The sequence below is a fragment of the Varanus komodoensis genome, unplaced genomic scaffold, assembly GCF_004798865.1.
Source record: "Varanus komodoensis strain SLA01 unplaced genomic scaffold, ASM479886v1 scaffold54, whole genome shotgun sequence".
NCBI lineage: Eukaryota > Metazoa > Chordata > Lepidosauria > Squamata > Varanidae > Varanus > Varanus komodoensis.
This window is the reverse complement of record NW_025336142.1, coordinates 5,013,411-5,039,912: the sequence shown is the minus strand read 5'-3', so window position 1 is coordinate 5,039,912 and position 26,502 is coordinate 5,013,411. Positions and strand designations below refer to the sequence as shown.

The 26,502-nt window shown below is 42.2% G+C and overlaps 1 protein-coding gene across 1 annotated transcript in view; it reads right to left on the bottom strand.

The window, feature by feature from the left end:
• Positions 1-8,818: 8,818 nt before the first annotated feature.
• The window catches only part of TDRD3 (tudor domain containing 3), a 62,593-nt gene continuing 44,909 nt past the window's right edge, over positions 8,819-26,502 (bottom strand). The window contains exons 13-14 of the mRNA XM_044448197.1: positions 10,582-10,707; positions 8,819-9,028 (exon numbers count right to left, since the gene is read on the bottom strand). Of these exons, the coding sequence (XP_044304132.1) occupies positions 10,588-10,707 (120 nt within the window). The 3' untranslated portion in view covers positions 8,819-9,028; positions 10,582-10,587. The remainder of the gene's footprint in view (positions 9,029-10,581; positions 10,708-26,502) is intronic.

Below are 26,502 nucleotides of genomic sequence, written 5' to 3'. Positions count from 1 at the left end.
AAATGGGGGAAGGAGTACTTCTACCGAGCACTGCCTCTTCCTTAGATCCTGTTTGTGCAATTCCACCTGATCTACTCTGAGGACAAGCTGACATTCTCTCACACAGCATGCAGAAAACATGCAGAATTCTACCCTATAAAAGGTCCTTAATTAATGACTAGCTCCATCCCTTCCAACTTTAAAAATTCTTCTTAAATGAGTGTTTAAAAAACACAAAATGACTGTTTAAAAAAAATATTTTCGCACATCATTTGAAAGTTTGAATAGTCTTTTATGCATTATTCACAGCAGCCAGATGCTTTGGGGAGTTCAGCTGCCTTTGGAAGGGATCTGGCAATTCTAATTTAGTGTTGTAATTTAAACTGAAATATCTAGGTCTGGGCATTCCATCCCATTGCTCTGAGAGCAAATGCACTTTCTGCTATTATGGTGCTGCAGCAGCAGCTGTAACCTTCTATGCCAAAAACCTGGCTAAAAGCAGATCGTTAAAACAGTATCAAGACACTCCAAACTTTATGGGCATAGCTTACTTTCCAAATATATATGCAGCTCCTAAACTAAGACGCTCCTTGAATGGTAAGCAGAACTACAATTAAATACTGTACATAAAACCAGCAAACACAAAACAATAAAAAACAGAGATAATAAAAAGTGGGAATGGGAGCAGAACAAATCAGTAATTGAAATCGTCCACTAATTGATATGTGAAGGATCTGGGCAAAGTGTTGTTGTTGTTATTATTATTACTTGGTACTTGAAAATAGCAGCAGAAAAACCTCTCTGGGAAGGACCACGGAGATGAATTAAAAAGAGACATAACAGCCCAACGGGATTTTTACAGGAAGTCAGCCACCACTTCCAATTATATCCATAAGCAACTCCAAAAGCACTGCAGGCTGCGAAACTCACTTGAGTCTCCAGCAATGATATGAGCCCAGTCAGCAGCCCAAGCTGCAAAGCTGACTCTTAAAAGGGAGGACAACCCCATCCAGAACTAAGCAACCCAGACCTCCTGGGCAATCACCTAGGAGGTGATTCCTGCACTTCCATCTTGTTGAGATTAATGATGTTGTAGATAAATTCAATTCCAAGGGGATCAAAAGTGAGTTCTTTGCTACCATCTTTGAATTCAGGACTGGCGTGGGCCAGGCACAGGAATACCTAAGCCTAAATTTAGGAATTATCCAATGGCCTTGAGGCAGGGCCAATAATTAAGCAGCTTCCTAAGGAACTATGTTAAGGCTAGAGACCCTGCCCAAGTTATTGCCCTTCATAACTCTTTGCCTCCCTTGACTAGTGGAAGAAAAGTGCAAACCTGGGCAAACTTCCTTATGTGTACCCCTGGTGACATCTATCATAGGTTTGTTCATTCTGTTAGCTTGAAGGTCTGTCTTAGGGCTTTCTTGGCCAATCTTGATGAACTCTTGATGTGCACACAATGACCTGCAATCTCTCCCCAACCATAGAAATATGGCAGCCAATAAATTTTAGAAAAGGGGGAAAGAACCAACTTAGGAGCAGCTCCACTTTTGAAATTGGGATGGAGTGAGAATAGAGCGAATTATAAATTGGCGGAAGAAGCTTCACCTTTGGGTGCAGCCATTCTTTTTAGGAATCTCATGTATGATTAGTTTTATGTCATCTATTTTACACCATGGCAAAACGAATGAAGCACTCATTCAGGAGAGGGAGGGAGAGGGACACCTTCTTCTGGCAACAGCAGCTTGTTCTGCACTCCTGCCGATGTCTCTCTCTTGACCATCGCGGCCCCTCCTCAGAGGTTCTATTCCTTTCACACCTCCTCTTCCATCTTGTTTTGCAGCATCCAAACATATGGACTTCATTGGCCCTAATTTGCTTCTCTACTGGGACCTTTTCACGCGAAATTTGACAATCTTTCATTTCTCCACCCTGTCCATATACAATTCCTTCTGTTCATACAGAACTCCATAGAAGGATATTATTGGGGAATTGCATCCCAAGACCATATAAAATTCCTCATGGAATCAGAACAAGGTTCCACCTAGTGCAAGGGGGGGGGCAATTTTCATGCGAAGGGTCAAAGGGGACAGTGGATTAGGGTTTCTTATGCCCAAGTACTGGTACTGGGAAGTGTTTGGTCTCCGTATCCTCTCTCTCTCCCCCTCCCCCTCCCTCTCCCTCTCAAGATTGGCATTAAGCTGATGGTGTGCCCTTTTTAATTGTCCAGAGCAAGTTGCTTCATATTCTGTTCTTTACTGCTATTGGTTGTAAGTTTGTTTTATTGATCAGCATTGTGAAATTGTTCTTGGATTTATCTTATTGTGACACTGGGTTTTGTTTTATATTTTTAATGCTTGTAAACCATCCAGAGAACCAGCTGGCTAAAGGCACAGTATAGAACATTTTTAAATAAATATCAATAAAATGAATTCTACATGTATTTAATTCATCCAGTAGATGCTGGAATCCACTAGCACGTGATTTTATGACTGTATCATTTTTGTGGCTTTTTAGTTGTAAAACACAACCAATACAGCTAGGTTTGTGTGCATCTGTTTTGTACGGAACAATAGTTGCCCTCTATCTGGTAGGATATTCCTTTTTCATTCTGCTTTTGCTAACATGCACAATAAGAAGCTACTAATATTATCGTGTGATACAGAGTTTTAGAAGCTTTCTAAAGCAATCGAACATTAGCCATTAAGGAGCAAAGTAAGGTAAACTTCTTGAAGAAACAAGGCTACATGCATTTTGTTGTACGGATCTAGGCGAAAGCCACAATATAGAAAACATCAGAACCAACCATATAAGTTGCTGCTTGAACAGGTAGCACAAATATTCCAAAATCTGTGAGCCATTAGAAAAGTTTGTTGCAATGTCGTTGCTCTTTCCATGAGCAATTCCTACCCGTTATTGCTTGTACTTTTGTTCTCCTGTTGCCGATTACTAGAGAGAAAACAAAGGAAAGCATTCTCTGACACCTGTGTGAAAGAATTAGCCTCCGACAATGTTTCCCTGGGGAAGAGCACAAGATGGATTTTTAGACTTTTGTATAAAATCAGCTGTAGAATTGAGTTACCAACCAACAAGTGTAATCAGCTAACCGGCTTAAATTGGGCTTAAGTGGATTGCTTGCTGTTACTCAGTCCGAAAGGGGTTGTGTGGTAAGTTACTTCTTCCCTGTTTTACTTCTGTGTCAGTCGCTTACACTCTGCATACAAGTGTCAATGAAATCTGAATTTCTACGCCCCTACATGTGTCAGTACAGCAGTATTCTTAATGCATTACAACCCATCCTTGAAAAGAAATGAAATGGGAATAATCAGTTGTTTGCTGCTGCCTCTTTGGTCACTGTGCTATTCCTTCCTATTCATTGCAGTTGCTAGATTTTATGGCAGTTTTTATAAATCTTTGCACTGATCTACTTCTGTGCTATTGCAGTTGCGTATTGTATTTCATTCTTTTAACTGTCTGTAATCTTCCGATAGCCTGGTTGCAGCTGGGCGGATTAAAATGCTAATCAATCAGTCCATGTTGGAGAGTTGCAGAATTCCCACATGGCTTTTGCTTGTGCTCCACAACCCTATTTTCCTACATTTCTTGATTTCTGTGCACTTCTAATGTGTTAGAATATATGGTGCTGTGGACTGCACCAACCACTGCTGGTGAGCAAACATATTTTTAAAGCATGCAATCCTAGATACACTTGGACTGTTACCTCACTTCTGACTAAGCCCATCTAATATGGGCTTCCGGTGGAAGGATATCCATTTCCCTAGCTCTCGAGATGGAGCAAGGGTTTCCTGAGGAAGTAGTAGGTAGTGTGGACCTCTTCGGGCAGGCTTTAGGGATTTATATGGATGCTAAATCTTAGGCTGGACAGTGTTCACACAGGTGGTGTTTTGGCAACTCCCATTGACACAAGCAGAGTTCTGTTGGTGGAATAGGGTTTGCTACATCTTTCCTTTCTGCGGCAGCACCTGAGCCCCCAAAACGCTGCTAGACATGGACTCTGGTGGTGAAACTCCCCCGAGAGAGAGAAATCAGGAATTTCTCAGGGTGGCCTTCCATTGCTCCCAGCCTAATGCTTGCACTCGCACACTCCGTCTGGGGTAGATAGGGTGGATTTGCTGGCTTACATCCTTTATTTTGCTCATACATAATTTACTTTAAGTCTGTAAAAATTATGGATACATACTTCTATTACATTTTGAAAAATAAAATCTACAGCCTACACAAAAAGCATGTGGCATTTGTCTTACTAATTGGGATGTCAAAGACCATTGCATTTGATTAAATCTCTGCACTTCACATTATGTAAATATTCTGTTGCTCAGAAGAATCAATATACGCTTACATGGTGGGAGGAGGACAAAATTGCTAAATACATTAGTGACTGTCTGGTTCCTTAATCTTCTGCTTACACTTGAGACGTTTAACAGTGTTTAGTTCTTCTTGGTTTCACAGGAACCTGTGTTTTGCCAAATCTCTTCAAGATTCATCAGCAAGAGTTACTGTTACTAAGAATTCGTTTCCTTCTTCTGAGTTCCACCAATTAACTTTAGTTGAATGACACTGTGCTTACCTGACTTCAAATCTGGAATTCTGTACCACACCAAATGCACACTCCCAAAATAATGCAAATGTCACCTCTACCTCTGCAATAGAAACAAATAATTCTCTAAGACAGCTTTCCTTCACAGTGTGCACTACAGATCTTTTGTTCTATCGGTTTCAGCCAACATGGCCGATTGCCAGGGATACTGGGAGCTGTAATTAAGCAAGACTGCTCTGAAAACTAAAGCTCATAGTATGTTAAATACCTAACATGCAGTTGACTCTTCTTTGTGCTTTTTAGCTACCCTGAGTCCAATATAAACACACGAATGAATCAATGAATTAATACTTTAGTGTAAGTGGACCGGGAGTTGACTTACATCAGGACCACGCCACATCAGTAAGGGAAGTTAAACCTTCCCATCAGGCAGGTTCCCCCACTAAATCCCCCCTTTGCACTGCACAGGGTCGAAAAAAGGAACGGAAAACTCCATCGGCAAACACCACACACACTAAAAGAAATAGGATCAGGTATGCATTGCGTATTTAATGCACTCTGTGGTCTAGTCCTCAAAGCACAGATCATCAGTGAGAATTCTCCTTTGCCTGAGAATGTCCATGGAAACTTCTAAGAGCCGGGATGGCATGCAGAACCACTGTGCTGTAAGAAGCACCGCAAATGACTCAGCACACTAATTTGGAGACTTAGCTAGAATGCCAGCAGGATTCCTGGTTGCATGAAGGGACTGTCACAACGGAGACATAATGGCAAGCTTCTTGATTTTCCCCCAGCTTCCTCTGAGTAGTTTCTGCCAACTAATTTCTGGCCCACTTCTTCCTTCTAGAAACAACCATCACATAAATGGTATCCTGCAATTTAATTTCTGGCTAACTGGGTTTCTCCACAATTTTTCACGATGGTTAACAGTGCCATGCTATCCGTGCCTACTCATAATACAACCTCATGGAGCTCAATCCACGCAGGAACAGACCATGTGTGTGATGTATAGACCATGAGGAACATAACAGTAACTTCAGATTAAGATAACAAAATCATCAACCTGGGGAATTATTATACAAAAGCTTCTAGGTGATTGTTTCTTCTTGTAATTAGAAAGCGTTCAGTTAAACTGAGTGGAATGTGGTTCAGCTCTTGAACATTGAAAAGGTGTCATTTAATGCCATCATTTGCTATATTCCCCCATCCCTATTAGAATCAAGGCACAAAACAGTACAAATGTGAAGCAGTCTTTTTTTTAAGTAGATTTTTGAAAACAAAAATGTCTAAAAGCGGGATAATACTAAAATACATTGTGGCAGTCAAAAGCAATTCGGTTTGAAGTGATTGCAGCTCATGGTGTCAGTGTAGGAAGAATAATACTTGGTAGCAAAGCCAAGATATAATAAATGCACTGTAGAGCAATTGTATCTGCTAAATGCCAGCAAAAACCAGCTTGAGTGGTCAAGTAAAAATCAAAGTCACACAGAAGGCAAATAACGTCACATGGTTTAAAGAAGTTATCATGACTGTGGCAAGTGTCCTGGCGGTTGGATTGCAGGTGTGTGTGACAATGCACCTTCACCGTGCAAATGGTCCTTCACCGTGGGATGCACAGACCAGTCCATTTTGCGCCATGTACCTGGATCCAGTGACTTGGTTGTGCTGTTGGGATTGGATTGATGCCCATGATTGGACTTCCAAACATTGGCAGAACTGGGAATGAGACTGTGGGGAAGGTGCAGTGGGTAGCGCCTTCCCCACAGTCTGGACCCATTTCAGTCCGGCTTCAGACCCAGGTATGGTACTGAATCTGCCTTGGTCACCCTGTACGATGACCTGTGCAGGGAGAAGGACAGGGGAAGTGCATCCCTGTTGGTTCTTCTGGACCTCTCAGCGGCTTTCAATACCATCGACCATGGTATCCTTCTGGATAGGCTAGCGGGATTGGGGGTCGGAGGCACTGCTTTGCAGTGGTTCCGCTCCTATCTCAATGGCCGATTCCAGAAGGTGGTGCTGGGGGACTATGGCTCTGCACCATGGCAGCTATGCCATGGAGTACCACAGGGGTCCATTTTGTCCCCTTTGCTGTTTAACATCTACATGAAACCGCTGGGAGAGGTCATCAGGAGGTGTGGGCTGCAGAATCATCAGTACGCTGATGATACCCAGCTCTACCTCTCGTTCTCCACTAATCCAGGTGAGGCAGTGGCTGTGCTGAACCGGTGCTTGGACGAGGTAATGGGTTGGATGAGAGCCAATAAACTGAAGCTCAATCCAGACAAGACGGAGGTCCTGTTGGTTGGCGGATCGGGCTTTGGAGAGGGTGGATTTGACCTGGCCCTGAATGGGGTTGCACTCCCTCTTAGGGACAAGGTCCGCAGCTTAGGAGTACTCCTCGACCCAGAGCTTTCATTGGAAGCTCAGGTGACAGCGGCGGCGAGGAGCGCTTTCCTTCAGCTTCGGCTGATTAATCAGCTGCACCCCTACCTGGAGAACGACTGCCTGGCGACGGTGACACACGCGCTGGTGACTTCCCGCCTTGACTTCTGTAACGTACTTTACGTGGGGCTTCCCTTGAAGACGGTCCGGATACTTCAATTGGTTCAAAATAGAGCTGCCAGGTTGCTGACGGGGACGGTGCATTATGTTCACATGACTCCAGTCCTCCGACAGCTTCACTGGCTTCCCATTGAAGTCCGGGCCCAATTCAAGGTGCTGGTTATGACCTATAAAGCCTTAAACGGCTTGGGTCCTGGTTACCTGAAGGAGCGCTTACATCCATATATGCCCGACCGCCCCTTGAGATCTGTGGGAGAGGCCCTTCTCCGGGAACTCTCCATGAAAGAAATTAGGAGGGTAGGTACTCGGAGGAGGGCCTTCTCTGTGGTGGCGCCCAATCTATGGAATGTGCTCCCCAGAGAGGTCCGCCTGGTGCCGTCATTATTTGTTTTTTGGCGCCAGGTGAAGACCTTTTTATTTAAACGTCATTTTAATTGTTAACAATATTTACTTATTTATCTGGCCAGGGCGACTTCTTTTCTTTTCTTTTATAACTTTTCTAACTTCTTTTATATTGTTTAAATTTTTTATTTTATATTATTAATTTTAATTTTATATTGTTATTTTTGTATTGTCTTGTATTTTATTGTGTTGTAAGCCGCCCCGAGGCTTCGGCAAGGGGCAGCATAGAAATGTTCTAATCATAATCATAATAATAATAATAATAATAATAATAATAATAATAATAGCAGCTACCTTGATCATAGTGTGGGTGCCAGAATCATATATAGATCAATGTGGGAAAATCCTTAAATAATAATTGAAACTGGAAGAAACACAAGAAACAGTCTTATTAAGTCTGATCTGTGGTCCAGCTAGGTTAGTATTATCTACACTGGCTGGCAGTTCCAAGACTCCAGGCAGTAATCTTCCTCAGCCCTTCCAGGAAACTCTGGAGAGTGAACATAGAACCGTTTGTATGTAAAATGTTATCCACCACTGATATATGGTCCTTCCCTATCAGATGGTAAATGGATGGAAGTGTTTCTTGAAAGGAGATCATGAAGAGTAAGACCGGTCTTAATATGAACTTTCAGTGGTTTTTAATATCTGTTCTACTGTATCTTGGTACAGACTCCCGTCCTGTATTCTTCCTCTCAAATGTTTTGGATTTCAGCTCCCATCAGCCCCAGTCCAGCCAGGATGGCCAGTGGCCAGGAATCCTGGAAGCTGTCACCCAAAGCAACCTGGAGGACACCAGGTCTCATGCTCGGATTTAACAAATCTCATTCTGATTTCTCTCAAAATGTTGAGTGAGGATTTGCTGCTGAAGCTACAGTGCCATGTTACATGCTAAACTAGGCATGGTAAAGAAAGGCACTTTTATGGCCAAGTGCCAGTTCTCACAGCTTACTGCAACTGAGTCTGTAACCAACCCTAAGCTCAAATAGTGGGCACTGTCACAAATTCATTCCCAGAACAGCCCTTCCTCCACTTTCCCCATGTCAACATTTAGATTGCAAGCTCCTTCTATGAGATTGTTGCACCCTTTAAAATGCAGTGTCTGTTGAAGATGCTCAAAACAAGCAAGCTTGGACAGGTAAAGCAGTAGCAACCAGTAACCAAGTCCTTCCCAGTCCTCAGCTTTCTCAAGTCCAGAGAGGACAGACTATATGAAATAAACACTGAGGCACCAGAATTTTATACAATCAGACTGTGTAAAATGAAAAATGGGGGACATTAACCCAGTTGAAAAAAAAATACAAAACAAGCACTGAGTAGAGCGTGGAGGCTTTTATTGATGGCATTATTAACAATGGTTTCTTTCATATGTAAAAAGATTAGCTTCATAGAACTAACTTTAAAAAAATGTCTCTGTTGGATGTATTCTGTATTCTGTTTGTTATCAGCCTTCTTTGTCAAGTGCCATCCTTCAGGCAAAGTGGGACATTGTGAAGAGAATGCTGAGAGCTTTTCCTCAAGAAATACCTGAAGAGAGGAAGAAAAAGAACGAGAAAATCTGTTTGTCATTGCAGTCTATCTTCCACTGGAAATCAACAAAATCTGTATCTAATAGAAAACACGGAAAAAACTTTACTTTTTCTGAATTAGATGGAGATATAGCCATGTGTGTGTTTGTCTGCATGTACACAGAGATGAGCATGTACACAGAGCTTTCTCAATTAATTATTTTGTGAGCCGCCCCGAGGCTTCGGCGAATGGGGCGGCATAGAAATTTTCTAAATAAAATAAATAAATAAATTATTGTGCAAATCTCAAATAATGGCTTTGTCTTTATGAGATAAAGCCATTTTTCTTGATAAGGTAAGGCTTTCCCTTTGAATGGACTTGTAAGCACCTATGAGGAAGCACTGAGAGAAGTAGGACCTAGAAGAAAAAAGGGAGCCAAGACACCTTCCACTTTCTAATGGCCATTCCTTATTTTATGGAGGAAGCACCATCAACTGTCTTGTCATTTATTATGAGCACAAGGGATTAGGTGGTTAAACTAGTGGTTAAACTAGCCCTAACTTTTAAGTCAAAAAGCCTGGTGGCTAAAGGCCAGAGTTAAAGCTCCCTCGTGTTGCTCAAGCATCACAAAGCCAGGAAATTGGATGGTTGGCACTGTAACCTGTAGGCATGGAAAGGAGTAAATGCATATTAGGACAATTGCATCAGGCTTCTTCTCAGTGTTAGGGTCAGAAGTGGCCATGTTCCGTAACTAAATCTGAATAGTGCAGAAGCCCTCTGTAATGAAATTCCTTGGACAGCACTGGCAGCGTTGTAGTCCCAGAGTGACACTGAGGTTGCCTCTCCTAACTCTGCCACAAAATGTCACCCACCCAGTGAAAGGAATACCTCCTTGACAAGCCGGAATAACACAGATGGGTGGGTTTCACCAGAATCTGAACAATACACTCCTGAGAGGGTGCTGGTGTGCTGAATACAGTAAGGGTCAGACAGGTGATCCCAGTGGTTAAGTGCAAAGCACAAAGGGAAAATGTCTTGCCCTCCTTCATACAAGATGGTCAAGGAGTGGGTCCAAGATGCACCTTCCTTTGGATGCAACCCTATGCATTTTAGACAGGCAAAGATGCTTGAAATGTTCAGCATGCTTCCGGCAGCCAACAGGGAAATATACAGGCTGTCTCTTTCCATAGAGAAAAGTGCAAGTTCCCAATAACTGGGCAATAGGAATTTAATATAAAGTGTGCTTTGGTACCTAGAAGTGAAGAACCTCTTGTTTCAAGAATCAACCAAATAATAAAACATGGGCTACAGGTAGAGCTTTATAGGAAACTTTTGTAGAAGCATCAGGAAATAGATGGACAGGAAAAACAATGAGGTGGATTTTAAACTCAGAATACAAAAAATACAAAAGTTTAACTTCATTAGTGCAAATTTCTAGACCATTATGTCCAGAACCCTCAAATAAGTTCCAAAAAATAGCAAGTAGGATACTTCCTTAATTGAAGGAATCGGTAAGATGAAACATTAGAATACCTTCAACAACTTGTTTCGTATCTGTTAGCCGTATTTACCTTGGATCAGTTCCTAGCTCTCGGGGGTTGATAAAACTGCTGGGTGGGTCGGGTTGAGCGCCGGGGTTGGCCGTCACCACCTCTGCGGAATTCTAAGGTTTGTTCATAAGCCATTGCTTCCTCCTCCTAAAGGGTAAACAACATGATTTTAAAAAGTGTGCTTAACCAGAATCATCACCCTTCTTGGCAAAAAAGATGTTTATCAGAAATGACCTTTGCAACAAACACAAGGAACAGCTTGCCCAGATCACAAGCTATGGTCTTCCTAAGTGAAGAGGCCATGTGTATAAAAATATGGGATTTGGACACTGGAAATGGCAGGCAAGTGCAGCATTTATAGCTAGAAACCACAGATAAAAATATTTTCCCCTCAGAAGGAGAGAAACAAATCTACAGCAATAATGGCAGAAAAATGGGATCCTTCAAGACAAAGACTTGGCATTTATTTGACCATTACTCAAGGGCCAGAACAAAAAGTTTAACTTTCAAGAGTTAAAATTTTTTTAAAGGACTGTAACTTTAGAAATATCTAAAGGAAAATGTTTAAAGAGAGCATGCTACAGAACGAAAGTGGTAGTAAAACTTGTGCGCCAAAAAAGAAGCCCTGCTACTCCGTAAGGATCCTACCTGTAGGATAATGTCCATAAGTATGGAAAACTCAAGTGAGATATAAATGGTACTGTGAACATTTTATTTTGTGATACGGATCTGTCCTGAACTACGAAGGGGTTTGTTGGGAATGATGAACTAGCATGGCATATAAGCCAGTAATAAACTAGACCCTGGGAGAACCTGGTTCAATTTCTTGTTATGTGCCATCAAGTTGTCTGACTCATGGTGATCTTATGAATGAAAGCCCCCAAAATGCCCTGCGTTTGACAGCCTCGCTCAGCTCCTGCAAATGCAAGGCTGTGCCTTCCTTGACGGGGTCCATTCATCTCATGTTTAGTCTTCCTTCTTTTTCTTCTGCCTTCAACTTTCTCTAGAATTATCTTCTTGTCCTCCAGGGAGTCTTGCCTTTTTAGGTTGTGTCCAAAGTATGACAGATCCTTACCCAGCCACAAACTGACTCGTAGGCCTGCCCCACTCTCTAGGCTAGTCTAACTACTTCACAAGATTATTACAAGAATAAATCAGGGGCGGGAGAGAACCGTGATCACTGCCTTGAACATTCTGCAGGAAAGGTGTGCTATGAATTTCACAAATTTAAACAATAAGAAGGTTCTACTTGGCTTGGCATGGACTTTGCAATGTTCAGGTGTCAACTGTGACTTGGCTTGGCTTTTCCTGGTGCTCCAACTACACCTGGTTTTGGAGCTTGAAGTTCTGGCCAGGGTGACACATGGCTTAGTTATCCCAAGTCTAGAATCCTGCAATACATTCTATCTGAGCTACATTTGAAGAGCATTCAAAATCAGTTCAGAATGCTACAGTCAAGCTGTTAAAAGGGTCCACAAATAGGGAACATGTGACTGGAAAAACAAAGAGAAATGACTAAACAAGCTTCCAGTTTGTTTCAAGGTCCACTACAATAATCCTCAAAGCCTTTTATAATCAGGAACCAGATCTTCTCCCATATTAACTTGTTCACCTGAGGAAATCATTCAAGGCCTTCCTGTCCCAACTTTCCCAGAAATATGCCTAGCAAGATGGTCTTTTCAGAGGCTGTGGAACTCTCTCTTGAAAGATATTTGTCTCATTCTCTTCTCCAATGAAGAGAAGGCTCTTTCCTTTTTGAAACAGTTTTAATTGCTTTCATCAAACTGCTTTTGTTGACTTTTCATGGTATTTTTAAAACAACTTTTCTCATTCCTGGTTGGTAATTTACAGCAGCTACCTGTTTATGGATGTTGTTAAACTTAGTTAATGTTTAAATGATTGTTTATTCATGTTGTTAGTCACTTTGGGAATGGTGGGACAGGTTTAAATGAACGAACTAGCAATGGAACTCTTTGAATGGGCAAAGAGGAGCATTACCATTTTCTTCAAAAGAGCCAGGATCATCTAGTGAAAAATGAAGTACGAAGAACTTTTACAAGATGGAAAACTTGTGCTAATCTAAACACTTAACTTGTGTAAGCACCAGTTATTGACACTGTCCCTTTCACTAGAACAGGCAGGTCCAAAGTCCGGCCCGGGGGCCAATTGTGGCCCGTTTTCAAATTTCGAGCGGCCCACAGCCTCTTCTCCCTGCCAGGTCAGCTTGTCATTCATCCCTGCCAGCCGGCGTTTTTCCCTTCACCGCACAGCGGTTCCCACAGCTGTCCCCTGCTGCCTCCTGCTCCTTCAAGGCTGGTGGTTATATTTCACCAGAAGATGGCAGTAGACCTGAGTCAGCACTCTTGCTGCGTGACACAAAGCTTGTGTGCCCATTTCTAAAATGGTGACTGTAACTAAAAAAAGGAAATTTGACAGCAAGGGCCGCCGCTTCCAGGACAAGTGGAAATTGGAGTATTTTTTCACTGAAATATTAAACAACTGCGTCTGCCTAATTTGCCAAGAGACTGTGGCTGTTTTCAAGGAATTCAATATCAAGAGGCACTACCAGACGAAACATGCTAACTACAACAAGTCAACTGGGAACGAACGCGGCGAAAAATTGAAGGAACTGGAAGCTGCTTTAACGGCACAGCAGCGCTTTTTCACAAGAGCCTGTGAGTCAAATGAAAATGCCACAAAGGCGAGAGCTACGAGGTGGCAAAGCTGATTGCCAAGCACTGCAAACCTTTTACTGAGGGTGAATTTATTAAAGACTGCGTGATGAAAATGGTGGAGAAAATTTGTCCTGAGAAGCAAGAGTTTGCCAATGTTTGCCTGGCTTGTAACACAGTGGTACAGAGAACTGAAGATGTTTCATCTGATATTAAGAGACAGAGGCAAAAGGAGTGGAGTTTGACTTTTTTTCGTTAGCCTACGACGAAAGCATGGATGCATCTGACACCGCTCAGTTATTGATTTTTTTGAGAGGAGTCGACAATGACATGAACATGAGTGAAGAGCTACTTGACCTCCAGAGCCTTAAGGACCAAACAAGAGGAACAGATTTGTTTCTGTTTGTTCCGCCGTAGATGACATGAAACTACTGTGGAATAAAGTCACTGGGATTATTACGGATGGCGCACCTGCCATGGCTGACGAGCGAAGTGGATTATCAACCCTAGTCTGTAACAAAGTCAGCGAAGAAGGAGACAAAGCTATAAAACTCCACAGAATTATTCACCAACAAGTTCTCTGTGCCAAACATCTGAAATATGATCATGTTATGAAACCGGTGATGAAGGCTATTAATTATATTCGCTCCAAAGCCCTGTGCCACCGCCAGTTTCAACAGTTTCTACTTGACATCCAGGCTGAATACGGAGATGCTGTGTATCGCAACGAGGTAAGATGGCTCAGTTGGGGGTCTGCACTGCAGCGCTTCTACTCTCTTAGGGAGGAAATCGGACAATTTTTGGCAAAAAAGGGACAACTGATGCCAGAGCTATCTGATCCTGTTTGGCTGGCTGATTTTGGATTTTTAGTTGACATAACACGACATCTGAACGTGCTTAACATGAGCCTTCAGGGGCAAAATGCAGTGGTAAGCCAACTGTATTCACATATCAAAGCCTTTGGGACCAAGCTGCTACTTTTCCAAAGGCACCTGTCACAAACGCAGCCCAATACCACACATTTCCCATCGCTGCAGGAAATAATGACCAGCTTTCCACAGAACAATATGAGTTTGCAAATAAGGAGGTATGAAGCAGACATCTCATCTCTGGCTGAGGAGTTTCAACAGCGCTTTTGGGATTTTGCAGCTATTGAAAAGGAGATAATGCTTTTTTCATCTCCTTTCTCTGTGGACCCTGATGACGCTCCAGAACACCTGCGGCTGGAGCTCATTGAGCTGCAGTGTGATGCCGAGTGTCGCAGTCGGCACCAACAGCTCCCTCTTGTCAACTTTTACTGCCAGCTGGATAAAGACAGGTTCCAAGAGATTCGAACACTTGCTAAGAAAATGCTGAGCTTGTTTGGTTCGACATACTTGTGCGAGAAGACATTCTCGGTTATGAACATTAACAAGAACCGCATGAGGACAAGACTAAGTGACTTTCACCTGCATGACATCTTGCGCATCAAAACCAGTTTTTGAGCCAGACCTGGCCTATATAATGCAGTTGAGATCTCAGTATCACCCTTCACATTAGTGCAGTTATTTGTTTAGCCTTTCATAAAATAGTTCATTTGCATTTAATGTTAATGGTTCAAAGAATGTCAGGCTGAACGGTCAGCCCCCACACATTTTCACCTCACCAAATCTGGCCCTCCTTGCAAAAAGTTTGGACACCCCTGCACTAGAAGAGTGGAAGGGAGAACACTTTTATGACTTTGAGAATTTGCTGTGCCTTTAGAATCCTGTGTGTAGCAGGGCAGGTTGGACTATGTTGAGAATTGTAGGCCCTTTTTCTGATTGTACATACGTTGTACTCTTGTTGGCTCTTGAGTGATCAATATGTAGAGACCGTTTGTAAATGCATGCATGCATGCATGCATGGAGAATTCTTGATAAAAATAATGAAGGAGACTCATACAATGGCAGGGCAGTTTTGGGGTATGCGAGTTCCTCCGGGTCAATAGTTTATTTGAACAAGTCATTCAGGAGCCTACATCTCCTTTGCAGCTGATGAACTTTGAGTTCTTATTTCCTCCATTGGAGTAAGCCATCTGATGCAGTTTGATCTGTGCAGAGACAGGCCTCTTGAGTGGACCAGATTCCACAACAGTGCTGTGGTGGTCATAGACACTAGTTTACCAGTTGCTACTAGGTGCAACTAGGTGCTGAGGGACTCCGAAGAGGAGCCAGACACCAACCTCCGATGCCCTGGGATGTGTAGATGGAGAAAGGAATGGAAAATAGTCCAAAATGGATTATCTGCCATGCTAGAGGTCTTCTAAGAATGAGATTATCCCTGACATTCCTTTGTTCATGCCTCCTATGAAATTCTCAGTTCTGCTGCAATTCATCAGTCTCAGCCAAGGGAGTACAAGTTTTTCTCTGCTGAGAGCCACATGCTGGCTTGGGGACCGCACATATACGCATGCATGCATACATCAGCTCTCCTGATCCAGAAAGTTCTTTGCTTGCTGCTAGTAGCAGTGGGTAGAGATGTGACCAGCACAATCATCTCTGGAGAAGGGAGTGAAGAGTCAGCTTCTAGCTGGTGGGGTTCCCATGTTGAAGAGCAGTGGGGATGGGCAGGGCACCCTTGCTGAGACAGAAACATAGCCTTGCTTCTGTGCTGTGCAGCCCTGATCAAGACAACTGGCCCCTGATGGGGACTACAATGCTGTATCTCAACCCATCTGCCATGCCAAGTAAGGTTGGCATCAGTTAACTCTGGTAACACTGGGACCCAAGTGCTCCTGCGTTAGAAAATATGGCCATGATATTAATTCTGATGGGTTAAATTCAACTGGGGAGTGTGGCTTATACTATCTCCCATAGCTCCATTTTGCCTTTATAGATTAAGGAACCATTTGGTTTATTTGCTGTAAACCAAGGATATGAAAAGGTAGACCAAGATCCACAGATTCTTCTTTGGGTGATTTGCAACAGAGCTGCAATTCCCAATCATTTAACTATAGCAGCTGCCGAGTCAGACTGCGGCCTTAAATGACACTGATGAAATGAGGTAAGGTTGGAGTAACCAGGAACGCTTCCAGATGAGGCTTGGATGGTGCCATCTCCACTGCCTCATTCACAGAATTTTACAAGAAGTTCAGACCAAGATGCAGAAAAGAAAAAGCCTTCTGCTTATAACTCTCCCTGGAGAATGGGCTGTAGGCCTGAAGTTCTCCACTCCTGCTGTAGAAGAAACCACGTTCTGCGAGCATTCTCCAGCCACTGGCATCTGCAACGTAGTCAAGTAGTCCACTCGTGTTTCTCAATGGGAAAAAGCAACACACTCCACTATTACTGCAGTTTTCTGCTAATTGTTTGCTGCGTATTGGATCTAACATTTTAATTTTTCTCATTTTTCTTCATTTCTTTCTTGCCCCGTGTTGGTGTTCTGTCACAAAAATCAAGCCATGTATGTATTGCTCTTAATTAAACTAATATTTGATTTCATTCATTCATTCATTCATTCATTCATTCATTCATTCATTCATTCAATCATTTAAAGCTCTTCTATACCATCCTTTACTGGTGTCCCATTACTGGCATTACATATCAGTAAATTAAAGACTGAATGCATTGCTTAAATGACCATGTTCAGGTAATTATTCAGCCGGTGGTAGTCTTCATGTGTTCTTTATAGTAGTACTGGGAATAGTACTTGAGCATAATGTGAATGTTGCTATATGATATGGTGTCCCACATGGACATGAAGGGTTGGATAACATGGCTTCACTTGCCATAGGTGATTTAACCAAAAAACAGCAGCACTCGTCGACTGCATTTGCAACCCCACTCGGGAGATGTCATGCCATGTGAACCGACTGGGGGTTATACAAGGGTTAAACAACCCTCAAACAAGCCCCAAACAGACCTCAGGTTATGTTTTGCTCTTGCATAACCACACTTGCTAGATTTGCATGGTGTGACAATTCCTATGCAGGAGTTACATATTCAAAAAGATGGCCACGTGCACATAAAGAACCCACAGAAAGGTATTGTGTTGGACAAACCGCCCCTAGGTTTCTGTGATCTGTTGCCCTCCAAACAGGCAGAGAGATGGTTATATGTCACTTTCAGATTCTAAGTGATACTATCATAACAAGGACGATTACTACTGAGCAAGTGTCAGAACTGTGCCATTGTCCAGGAATATAAATATAAATCACACCATCCAGGAATATAAATGAGCAAATCAGGGTAGATCTCCATTAAACACAAATATATGATAATACAGCTGGGTTGAATAATTGTATGTAAACAGAATATATGGTCTCGAAGAGCGTATGATCTTCTTTCAAACTGTTTATGCTGCACATGAATGCTAATGTGAAATTGACAGCAGAGTAGATACCATTTCTATGCACCTGTTGTAAACTGATTGAAGAAGCATGATAAAACACCTGGTGTAAGTAAACTGCTCACTGCAGTTATACTAAAAGGTAACCGTTGTACAGAGAAGAGGAAGAGAGAACTTTCAGCACGATTTGTACAAGCTCAGATGGCTTACTGTGAGGTTTGTGAGGCCCTGAGGTTCCCATCATTTATAGAAAGAGCTAGCAGAGATAAATAGAAGGGTTGCAACAGCAAGGATATTTTTAAACACAACTCCTGCTCTTATTTTTATTTCCAAGCCAAAACCGATTGGTGTAGCAGATAACTTAAGAAGATTGCTCCCCTTTAAACTTCAGATACCACCTAAACGTCTGCAAGCTCTTTCACCAGATGTTGCATGTACCATTCCAATAACCTATGAACATGAATTTAAATTTAAACTTGAATTTTGGGCATCCCATCTGCTTCCCTTCATTTATGTTAAATTAACTGTAACCTCCTGTTAGAAAGATTAAAAGCAAAGGGGAAAATCAGCCGAATGGGGAAAATATAGGAGCATGCAGGTTGGATGATTGGGGACTTATGCTTGTGCATTAACCATCATTGGGACTTGGCTTCCATTGTATCTAAAAGGTAGGTCAATGTCACTGGGATTTAATAGGACTTTCCTTTCAGGGAAGAGGGCGGCCTCTTCTTTCCTTCCAGCATCAGAAGCATCAAAGATCAGGGGAACTTTCAGCATGGCACATTTCCTTATTAAAAATGGTCCCCAACCACCACTGATTATCCAAGTTCCACACACCTAAAAGAAAACTACACGGGCCATGTGAAGCAGCTCTAGAATCATGCAAAATCAAGTGGGTGCAGGCCACAGAAAATCTCTGGAGCAGAGCTTGCTTAAGCTTGAACTGCTTAAGCTCGAACAGAATGACTGATGGATCTTGTGTCTTGGACAGTGCCCTAGACCAAAGAGCAGTGACCCTACAGGCTCACCACCATGATCCTAAGTGGATCCTTGTCATCTTGGTGGCTGCTTGGAGGACATTCTTGGAAGGTGGTCTCACAATTCCTTCTGGAGCATCTTAGGTTTAGATGAATATAGGTCCAAAAAGGCAAGTATTAGGTATGCGAGGCAGGCCATTTTCCATTTAGAGGAGGGGCAACTGAATATCCTTAAGTAGAGTGAAGTAAAAGTAGGGAATGGTTGTGCAGGAAACCCTTTGATTTTGGCAAAATGCAGTAATACAAAGCGAGGACTGACAATGAACATTTAAGCACCACATAAGAAGTCCATTCTCATCTTCCTTTAGGCCAAGACAGTAGCATTCATGTTCCTGCTTCTACTTTCCTGATGAACAGATGAATGGTGTGCAAACTGTCTCCACAGCCCTCTAATACCAAGTGGTGTGGCTTCCTCATGTTTATGGTGCAGGACACTTTGTTGTGCCCAGATATACTATGCTTTTTGCAGCTGCTGAAGTCCCAATAATTAGCTTCCTCCTCCCTTAAAACATTTTTTTCTGTCAATAGCTGCAACATACCAAGGAGTGACTTCTTGGACATCTTGGCCTCACTGCCCTTCTCCAAGAGTGTTTTTTGCAGCTGAATGTGTTTCGGATGCCTGCCTGATGAAGCACCGGGAACAGGGCACTTATCTGCTACATGTTCCTCACCAAGGCAGCAGAAATCACAGTCAGGCCCATAATAGGGTGTATCTTATCACCATAAATGGAACATGTCTGGATGGATGTCCATTCCACCAGGAGCAGCTGCTTGGAAGTGGTTAAGAACCCACCTTCTCAGAACACAAAATTATGTGTGTGCACATAGACAGAGAAAGAAACAGGGCGGGGTGATGTAGAAAATAAGATACAATAAAATTGTGGCCTTATTTATGGTTCACAAAAGCTCCATTGTGAAACTAAAAGGTGGGGGAGAAAGTGAAGTGAAGGGAAGAACTATGCCTATGGGTTTTGGGCTACCCACAGTTTTGTCTAGTGCAGAATGTCCCAAATGTTGCTGAATGCAAGAAACCCACATGTGGGACTTCAAAGGGACCAGGAAGGAAGAAATGGTTCTTCTATTCTCTCCTGATGGGGGCCAACATGCACCAAAATGTCTGGAAATAGTTAACAAGAACACCGTTGTTGTCAGTGTCCAGAATTACTCTAAGAAAGGAAATAGGACTTTCCAACACTTTCTAAGAGGGTGTTGAGGGTCAAAGATGGAGGTACCTCAATCCACTAGAAATCATTACGGACAACCTTCAGTGAAACAGGACTGCTCTCAGTCTGATGGCCCAGGTTCCTTTAATTCAATAGTACAGAGAAGAGCTTTTTGTTTCTTTCTGTTAATCAGTCCAAGCTCCTGTAAACTAGAGACCCAGACCTTCAGTGTGAGCATGTTCCATAAAAACCATACTAATTCATGTCTTTCGGATTGTTTCAGACTGATCCATTTGGATGGGTCAGAGAGCACTCGATTCAGAAAAGGAAGCAGTTGAATCGAAGTTGAACACCACATGTTGTGAGGGTTTAGAATTTAAAAGGTGTCAAACAAAATGAAATAGCCAACCTTCCAAAAACGCTTTAGAATGCTGCTACCTAAAAGTTATGCTGAGCAAAAGAAAGAAAATGGTTTCTTTAGGCGTTGAAGAATAAGGAAACAGGTTATCTAGAAATGTAGCTGTTGTTCCATCAGTAGAACTTTTGGAATACTGTTTAAGCGAGTGAGGTTTTTTAATTGAGGAGAACTGAGAAGACCTTGTAAAGTCAGTGTATGTAGACATACAGCACATTGCTAAAAATGTGTTTGGTCAAATACATTTTTCTAGCAGGAACTCGAAGGTCACTTCTGTTAAATTTTCCAATCTCCAAAATAACTGGGGTTTGACCCTTCCCACTCAGGCTTGGTCCCTTTTGCTACGGGACGTTAGCTGCTTCTTCTGGAGCTTGTCTTGAGGCCCTTCATCCAGCAACATTTCTCTACCCATTTACCACTGTCTCAATTCTTGGCTTGGGGTTAAAAGGCCCTTGGCGTGAATTCTCCCCAAAAGGGTATAGGTTGTCCTGTTGGAACAGCTTGCTTTATATGGAGTACAAGGGAGTTGAATGGTCCTGCCTGGACATTTGCCAGAAGCTCCTTGCTCTGGCTTCCAGGAACAAAAAAGTTTGCCTTTAAAGACAACCTAAATGTACTTTAATAGCCATCCATCCATCCCTATGTCCCTCCAGACATCCCCTAAGGCATCTCTTCTACGTCTTCTCTTTCTACTCGACCTTCTTTGATATATTCATTTCTTGTATTTCCATACCATTCAATAGTTACATTCTATGGGCTATTGACAAAAGAGCTTTTTGCAGCTTTCTTCTTTCCTCCATCACTCTACATCCCTGCTTCTCAGCACTCAGTTCCCTGTTATGCCAAAGCTATCCTGTCTCCCAGCTTTTTTACTCCTATTCTTTGCTTTGGAGGGCCACCCACTGTGGCCACTCACTCCCAGCTGATAATTAAGTCTGTCAGTTCAGATGGTGGAGGAATGGCGGCTTCCACACCATCAGGTCATGCTGTCACCCACAGTGGATGCCCTGATTCAGCCAATTCCAGCATGGCAGACCCCTGGAATGAGGGGTGGATCCCCAGGGGTTCTTCTCACCATGCATTTCAATTGTTTTAACATGATTTTTTTTATCATATTAAAACAGGGGAAAAAGCCAGTGCACTTTCGAATACAGCTAGTTCACATTGACAAAATCTCTTTTCCAGGAAAGTGTGATAAACTTGAATTACCCATGATGCCAAACCACCTTCACTTTTACACATGCTGCCTTCTCACGACTCCCATATCACACATCCACCCAAAATGCCAGCATCTTTCAAAGATCATAAATATGCCTCATCAAAGTCAGATTTTTTCACCATGGCAGATCTTAAGGGCTGAATCATGTCAGGTAAGCAGGACATGGTGCTACTCATGTTAAAAAATCCTGCCAGCTTCCTTCCCAATGTCTTCAAGACTTTAAAATAAAAAGGCTATTTTTTAAAAGTGTCAGAAGTTGCTTTCTAGAAAGCAGGCAGAAGTGAATTATTGCTTGAGAAGACAGTAATGCATGTGTGAAGGAATTCAATTGAATCAACCATCTCATTTTGCTTAATACACTAATTTGGCCTCAGGTTGATCATACCTAAACCATGAGAAATCAAGGATTATTTGACAAGATTGGGAGCCTTTGCTCACAATGGACTCCAAAATGAAATGATTTTCAGAATGGATTATCTTTTACCTCTAACAAATGAAACTACTCTTGCAACCATTTTGGAATCAAAGTTACCAATGTGTTGGGTGCCCATTGAATATATAGCTCTGGCTTAGAAATATGAAGGAGAGTGGGGGCAAAATTAGAGAATAAGGTCTTTTCTTGATAGTCTGTTATGTATACAGACCAGCCTATCCCTTTGTTTATGCACAATGTCCTGCATTTATATTTCTCAATGGATTCAAAATGGATTCAAAAATATGAATGCTACTTGTTATGGGATCTAGATAAGCTGAGTACGCACACGTCCCACCCACCCCTCTCTCTCTCATTCTGGCTTTTGATAGCATAGATTTCTGATACTGGGGTGGTTTTGTTTTGCCTTTTGTTTGTACCTCGTTACGTTCTATTTTACAGCACTTTCTTAAGCCTTTACTTTATGTTAACCAATACTGCTCCTAAAATGAACTCTGGTCTGTCTGCATTTGAATGCTGATTTCGCACATTACATGGAAGTCAATTCATAAAGGTTGGTTTCTTTCACACTGTGCCTTTCTCATGATTTATGCTTGAAAATGTTAACACATCAAGGAGCCCAAAAGACTACTTCCATCACTGAATAAAATAAAATAAAAAATAGAATAGAATAGAATGAAGCTCACAGCCAACCAAGCAGATAAGCTTTGGCAATCTTAACTTTCCTCAAGATGACTTGTTGGGGATTAGTGCCTGGATCCAAATGTTGAGCTCTTCACCATTATAAATGCTTAGAAGCACAAGCAGCACTACACCAGGTATGACTTACTGATGTCATGAAACCATTGCACAGTACTCTAGCATGGGCAAAGAGATGTTGACATTCCTTACATTATCTGACCCAAACCTGGGTTTGGATCGGAACTACTGCTCCTCATGTGTCACCACTGATATTTAAACTTCTCAACAGACTCCTTTCCACATGCACCACCTTATTTATTCGAACTCTGTTCAGGAGTTCCATGTAATACAGCATATGGCGAAATGAGGACAGCAGGACTAGGGAGCTGAGTTGTGAAATAGTCCACAAGGAGGGAACACCTGCTCCTAAATAGGAGAAAGGAAGAAATCTTGACTGCCGTGACTGAGCATCATACAGCACTTGATTTCTGATGTTGCCCTTAGAAGATATCAGGCTCAGATAAAAAGAGTGAGTGATGCTACCAAGTAACATTTTATTATTCATGGAATATTTTATTGAAGTCATGGGCCACTTTATCATTCTCCCAAACCTAATTTCAGCATAAATGTTCTATCAAGCCTAAGGTAAATGAGGAAATCTATCACCTATGGTACTAGTTTTTCCTTGTAGTCCATTCAATAGGAGCATTTCAGAGGGTCAGTGATCAGTACAGGCAAACAAGGAGCAGGTAGGTAGGCATGACTGCCCAATATTTGTATTTCACTGTTAACACAACAAGTACATTTAAACTAAATGAAGGAGCTTTGTTAGTTTTACGCTAAAAGCAGTCATCCCTGTCTCCCGCTGGAGCCCTCTGCTTCTAAATAGGCATATAATTTGTCCAGAAGCTTCAAGAAATCTACAAATGAATGGCAAAATAGGCAGCTTTGGTCCTTCACTACTTAAGATTATTAACCCAACTTGGTAGCATCAACAGTGGTTGAATATACACTGCAAACAACATACAGGCTGGGGTCAACATGCACCAATGGCATTTCCCGTTGTTCCTCCTCCTTCCTATTACCCATGTGAAAATTCCCTTACTGCTCTGCAGTGTGACACATACAACCCAGATACTTCGGGATAGGAGACCTTGCCCTAACATAAATCTGCTCACATGTGTGGGTTGGACAACTTAAGTACACTAACAAACACAAATACACATAGCGCTGAGTTTTGCTCATGTGGATGAAACTGTGCAAGTTTATCCAGAGTATCTGCGCTATTCACCACTTCACTTTCCTGCTGATTTCCAGCATGCTGGCAGTTAATACAAAACTAGAACGTGCAAGTTTGAAAGAGAGTTCAGACATGCAGAAGGCTTACTTTATGTCCAGTGTCCTGGCAGGACTAAAAACTGAACAAATGTATGGAATAATTATTTCCAACTTTGAAATGTTGGATATACTTGTTCTAGGCCAAAGGTGGGCAGAAGAGAACGCGCCGGGTCTTCTGAACTTTAACATCTATTAGCCCCTGTCAGCATGTCCAATGATCAAGAATGCTATCTGCCCACCCCATTCTTGCATGTGCAGCATGTGCAGCATGATGCCTGAGCAGCGTCTCATATGAAGTTCCTGTGCATCCTAAAAATGCTCCAGAATCCTGAGTTCCTTGGCAAACTGCTCTGTGAAGGTGGAAAACTTAAAATCATTGGCTGATGTAAGGTGCCTGTTTGTCAAGATTAGCACCCACTTCTGAAGCACTTTCTCTTGGCAGCACTTCAGTATTTCTGAAATACTAGTAGGGCTGCAGTAGCCTAAGCAGTAATTATGTAATTATTAACATATATAGTATAGCCAGATGGTGAAATGCTGCCTCTAGAAGTAAAGCAAATGATACTTAAGATTACTTCAGCACTCAAACACAGGTGGGAAAGAAGAAACACTGGCATTAATAATGCAATCAGATAGAAGTAATGATACAGTCATTTGTAAAAAAAAGAAAAAGATTATATATATACATATATATATATATACACACACACATACATATATATACATATATACATTTTTATATTTATATCTATCTATATATCTATATATCTATATATATATATATATATATGTTTGTATATTCCTGAAATCTGAGAAAAACATATAACACTTTGGGTTCAAGTTATCTTGTGTTTATTTTACATTTCTACAGCACAGACTAAATTTAGTCTGAAGTCTCTGAACAATGCATGCTTTTCAATTTTATTTAAATGGTGCAAAAGAAGTTTATTTTTGTGATGGCATTTAATTTTGGGCTGATTTCTTGCAAACATATACCTTTATTCTGTGATCACTGCTACAGTTAGCACAACAGTGGATTACATATATCAGGTACAGATCTATAGCCAAGAGCAATGTTTAAACAATCCTTGAACAGAAGGAAAGCAAAAGCTTCTTCATTATCTACATTTTCTATTGAAAGAACCTCATGCCAACATAGTAAGAGTTCATTCAAAAGTCAAAACCCCACATTTATTGCTTTATGGAACATACAGAATTCATGTAGCCCTTTCATTGATTTTTCATATAACAGAAATGCAATTACTACAGTAGTACTACTTTCCTGAATTCCTTGCCAGATGCTTTGGTATTAGTAAATGGATGGAATTTAGTCTGACATAACACAAACAACATGGCAAAGAACCTTGAGAACAAACCAGATCGGGATTTAATCTTCACAGTTCCAAAACAGAGCCTACCACCCCACCCCACGTCACTTCTTGTTGGTTGCTGATGAAATCAAAAAAGGTTGGATTCTACGGTACCCAAGCAAGAGGGGAATGCCATTTCCAAGTGCTCCTCCATAGGCAGCATCAACATTCAAGGCACATGCTTAAATGCACAGCACTTCCACTGGCAATGGCACGGACGGTGCGCGGGCTGCCTCCTGCAACCCACGCCCTTGCACGGCCTGACTCCAAGGAATCCCAAGGGTGCACTGCCTGCTAGCTCAGGGTGCTGAGCCTCAGACTAAAATTTTGTATTCCCTCTACCTGTTATACATCATTTGAGGCAAGAACATTAGAAACAGGTGCAACTTTGAAAGATTAATCACGCAGGCTGCAGCCTCCAAGTCACCGCAGGTGAACAGGTGACTTTTCTGTTCAAAGACTTTATAGCCGCTACGGAAGTTCATAACGGAGAAATCTGGATTGGTCTGTCCATTCTACGCATAAATACAGGCAATGGGGTGGGGGAAGCATGTGTACACCCTCAGGCTCCTAATAAAGCATGGAGTCTAGAGCTGTTTTGCCTGCAGCCATCTCACACAGCAGCACAAGGCAGCCAGGATCAGGTAAGAGGCTAGGTACGTCCAGAGCATTCCCAACCAGTAGAGCAGCTCCCCTCTTTAGCAGAACACCAATACAAATAAAAGCAAGAGCACTGGGTGGATTCCCCGATCCCATTCTACCTGCAGTGGAAAATTAAATTAACCAGATTTATTTGCTGGGCATCTGCTAGACTTCTGAAAAACTAACTGGACTCTGCATCTGGACTGTTTTGGGTAGCTGAGCTGCTACAAAATGATTAATGCTCACCAGGCTCTCGGAGCCTTTATTTCCCATGAGATGCATCCTAGAACATTCTCCACTGCCCTGGAGATGCTGGACACACTAAGAAATGTAATTCTGTTGGTTTTGACCCTTCAAGGCTACAGAGAGTATGAGTTACAGCTCGCAGGGCTTCAACAGATACTTCAATGTTGGCTGGACCTCTTCCATCATGTGTCCATATTCCTCAGGAATATGTGTAGGGGCACTGCAGCATGAATTGGGGAAATATCTAATACATTTCAGATTTGAATAGATGCCAGTAGCTAGCAGATGACTGGACTGCACAGAGGCATGGAGGGAGGGAGGGAGACCTGGAATCTAATGGTTGTAACCCCTGTTGCCTTCAAATTGCATAATTAACCTTGTCCCGGGGGGGGGGGGGGGACCTCTCAGTAAGAGAACA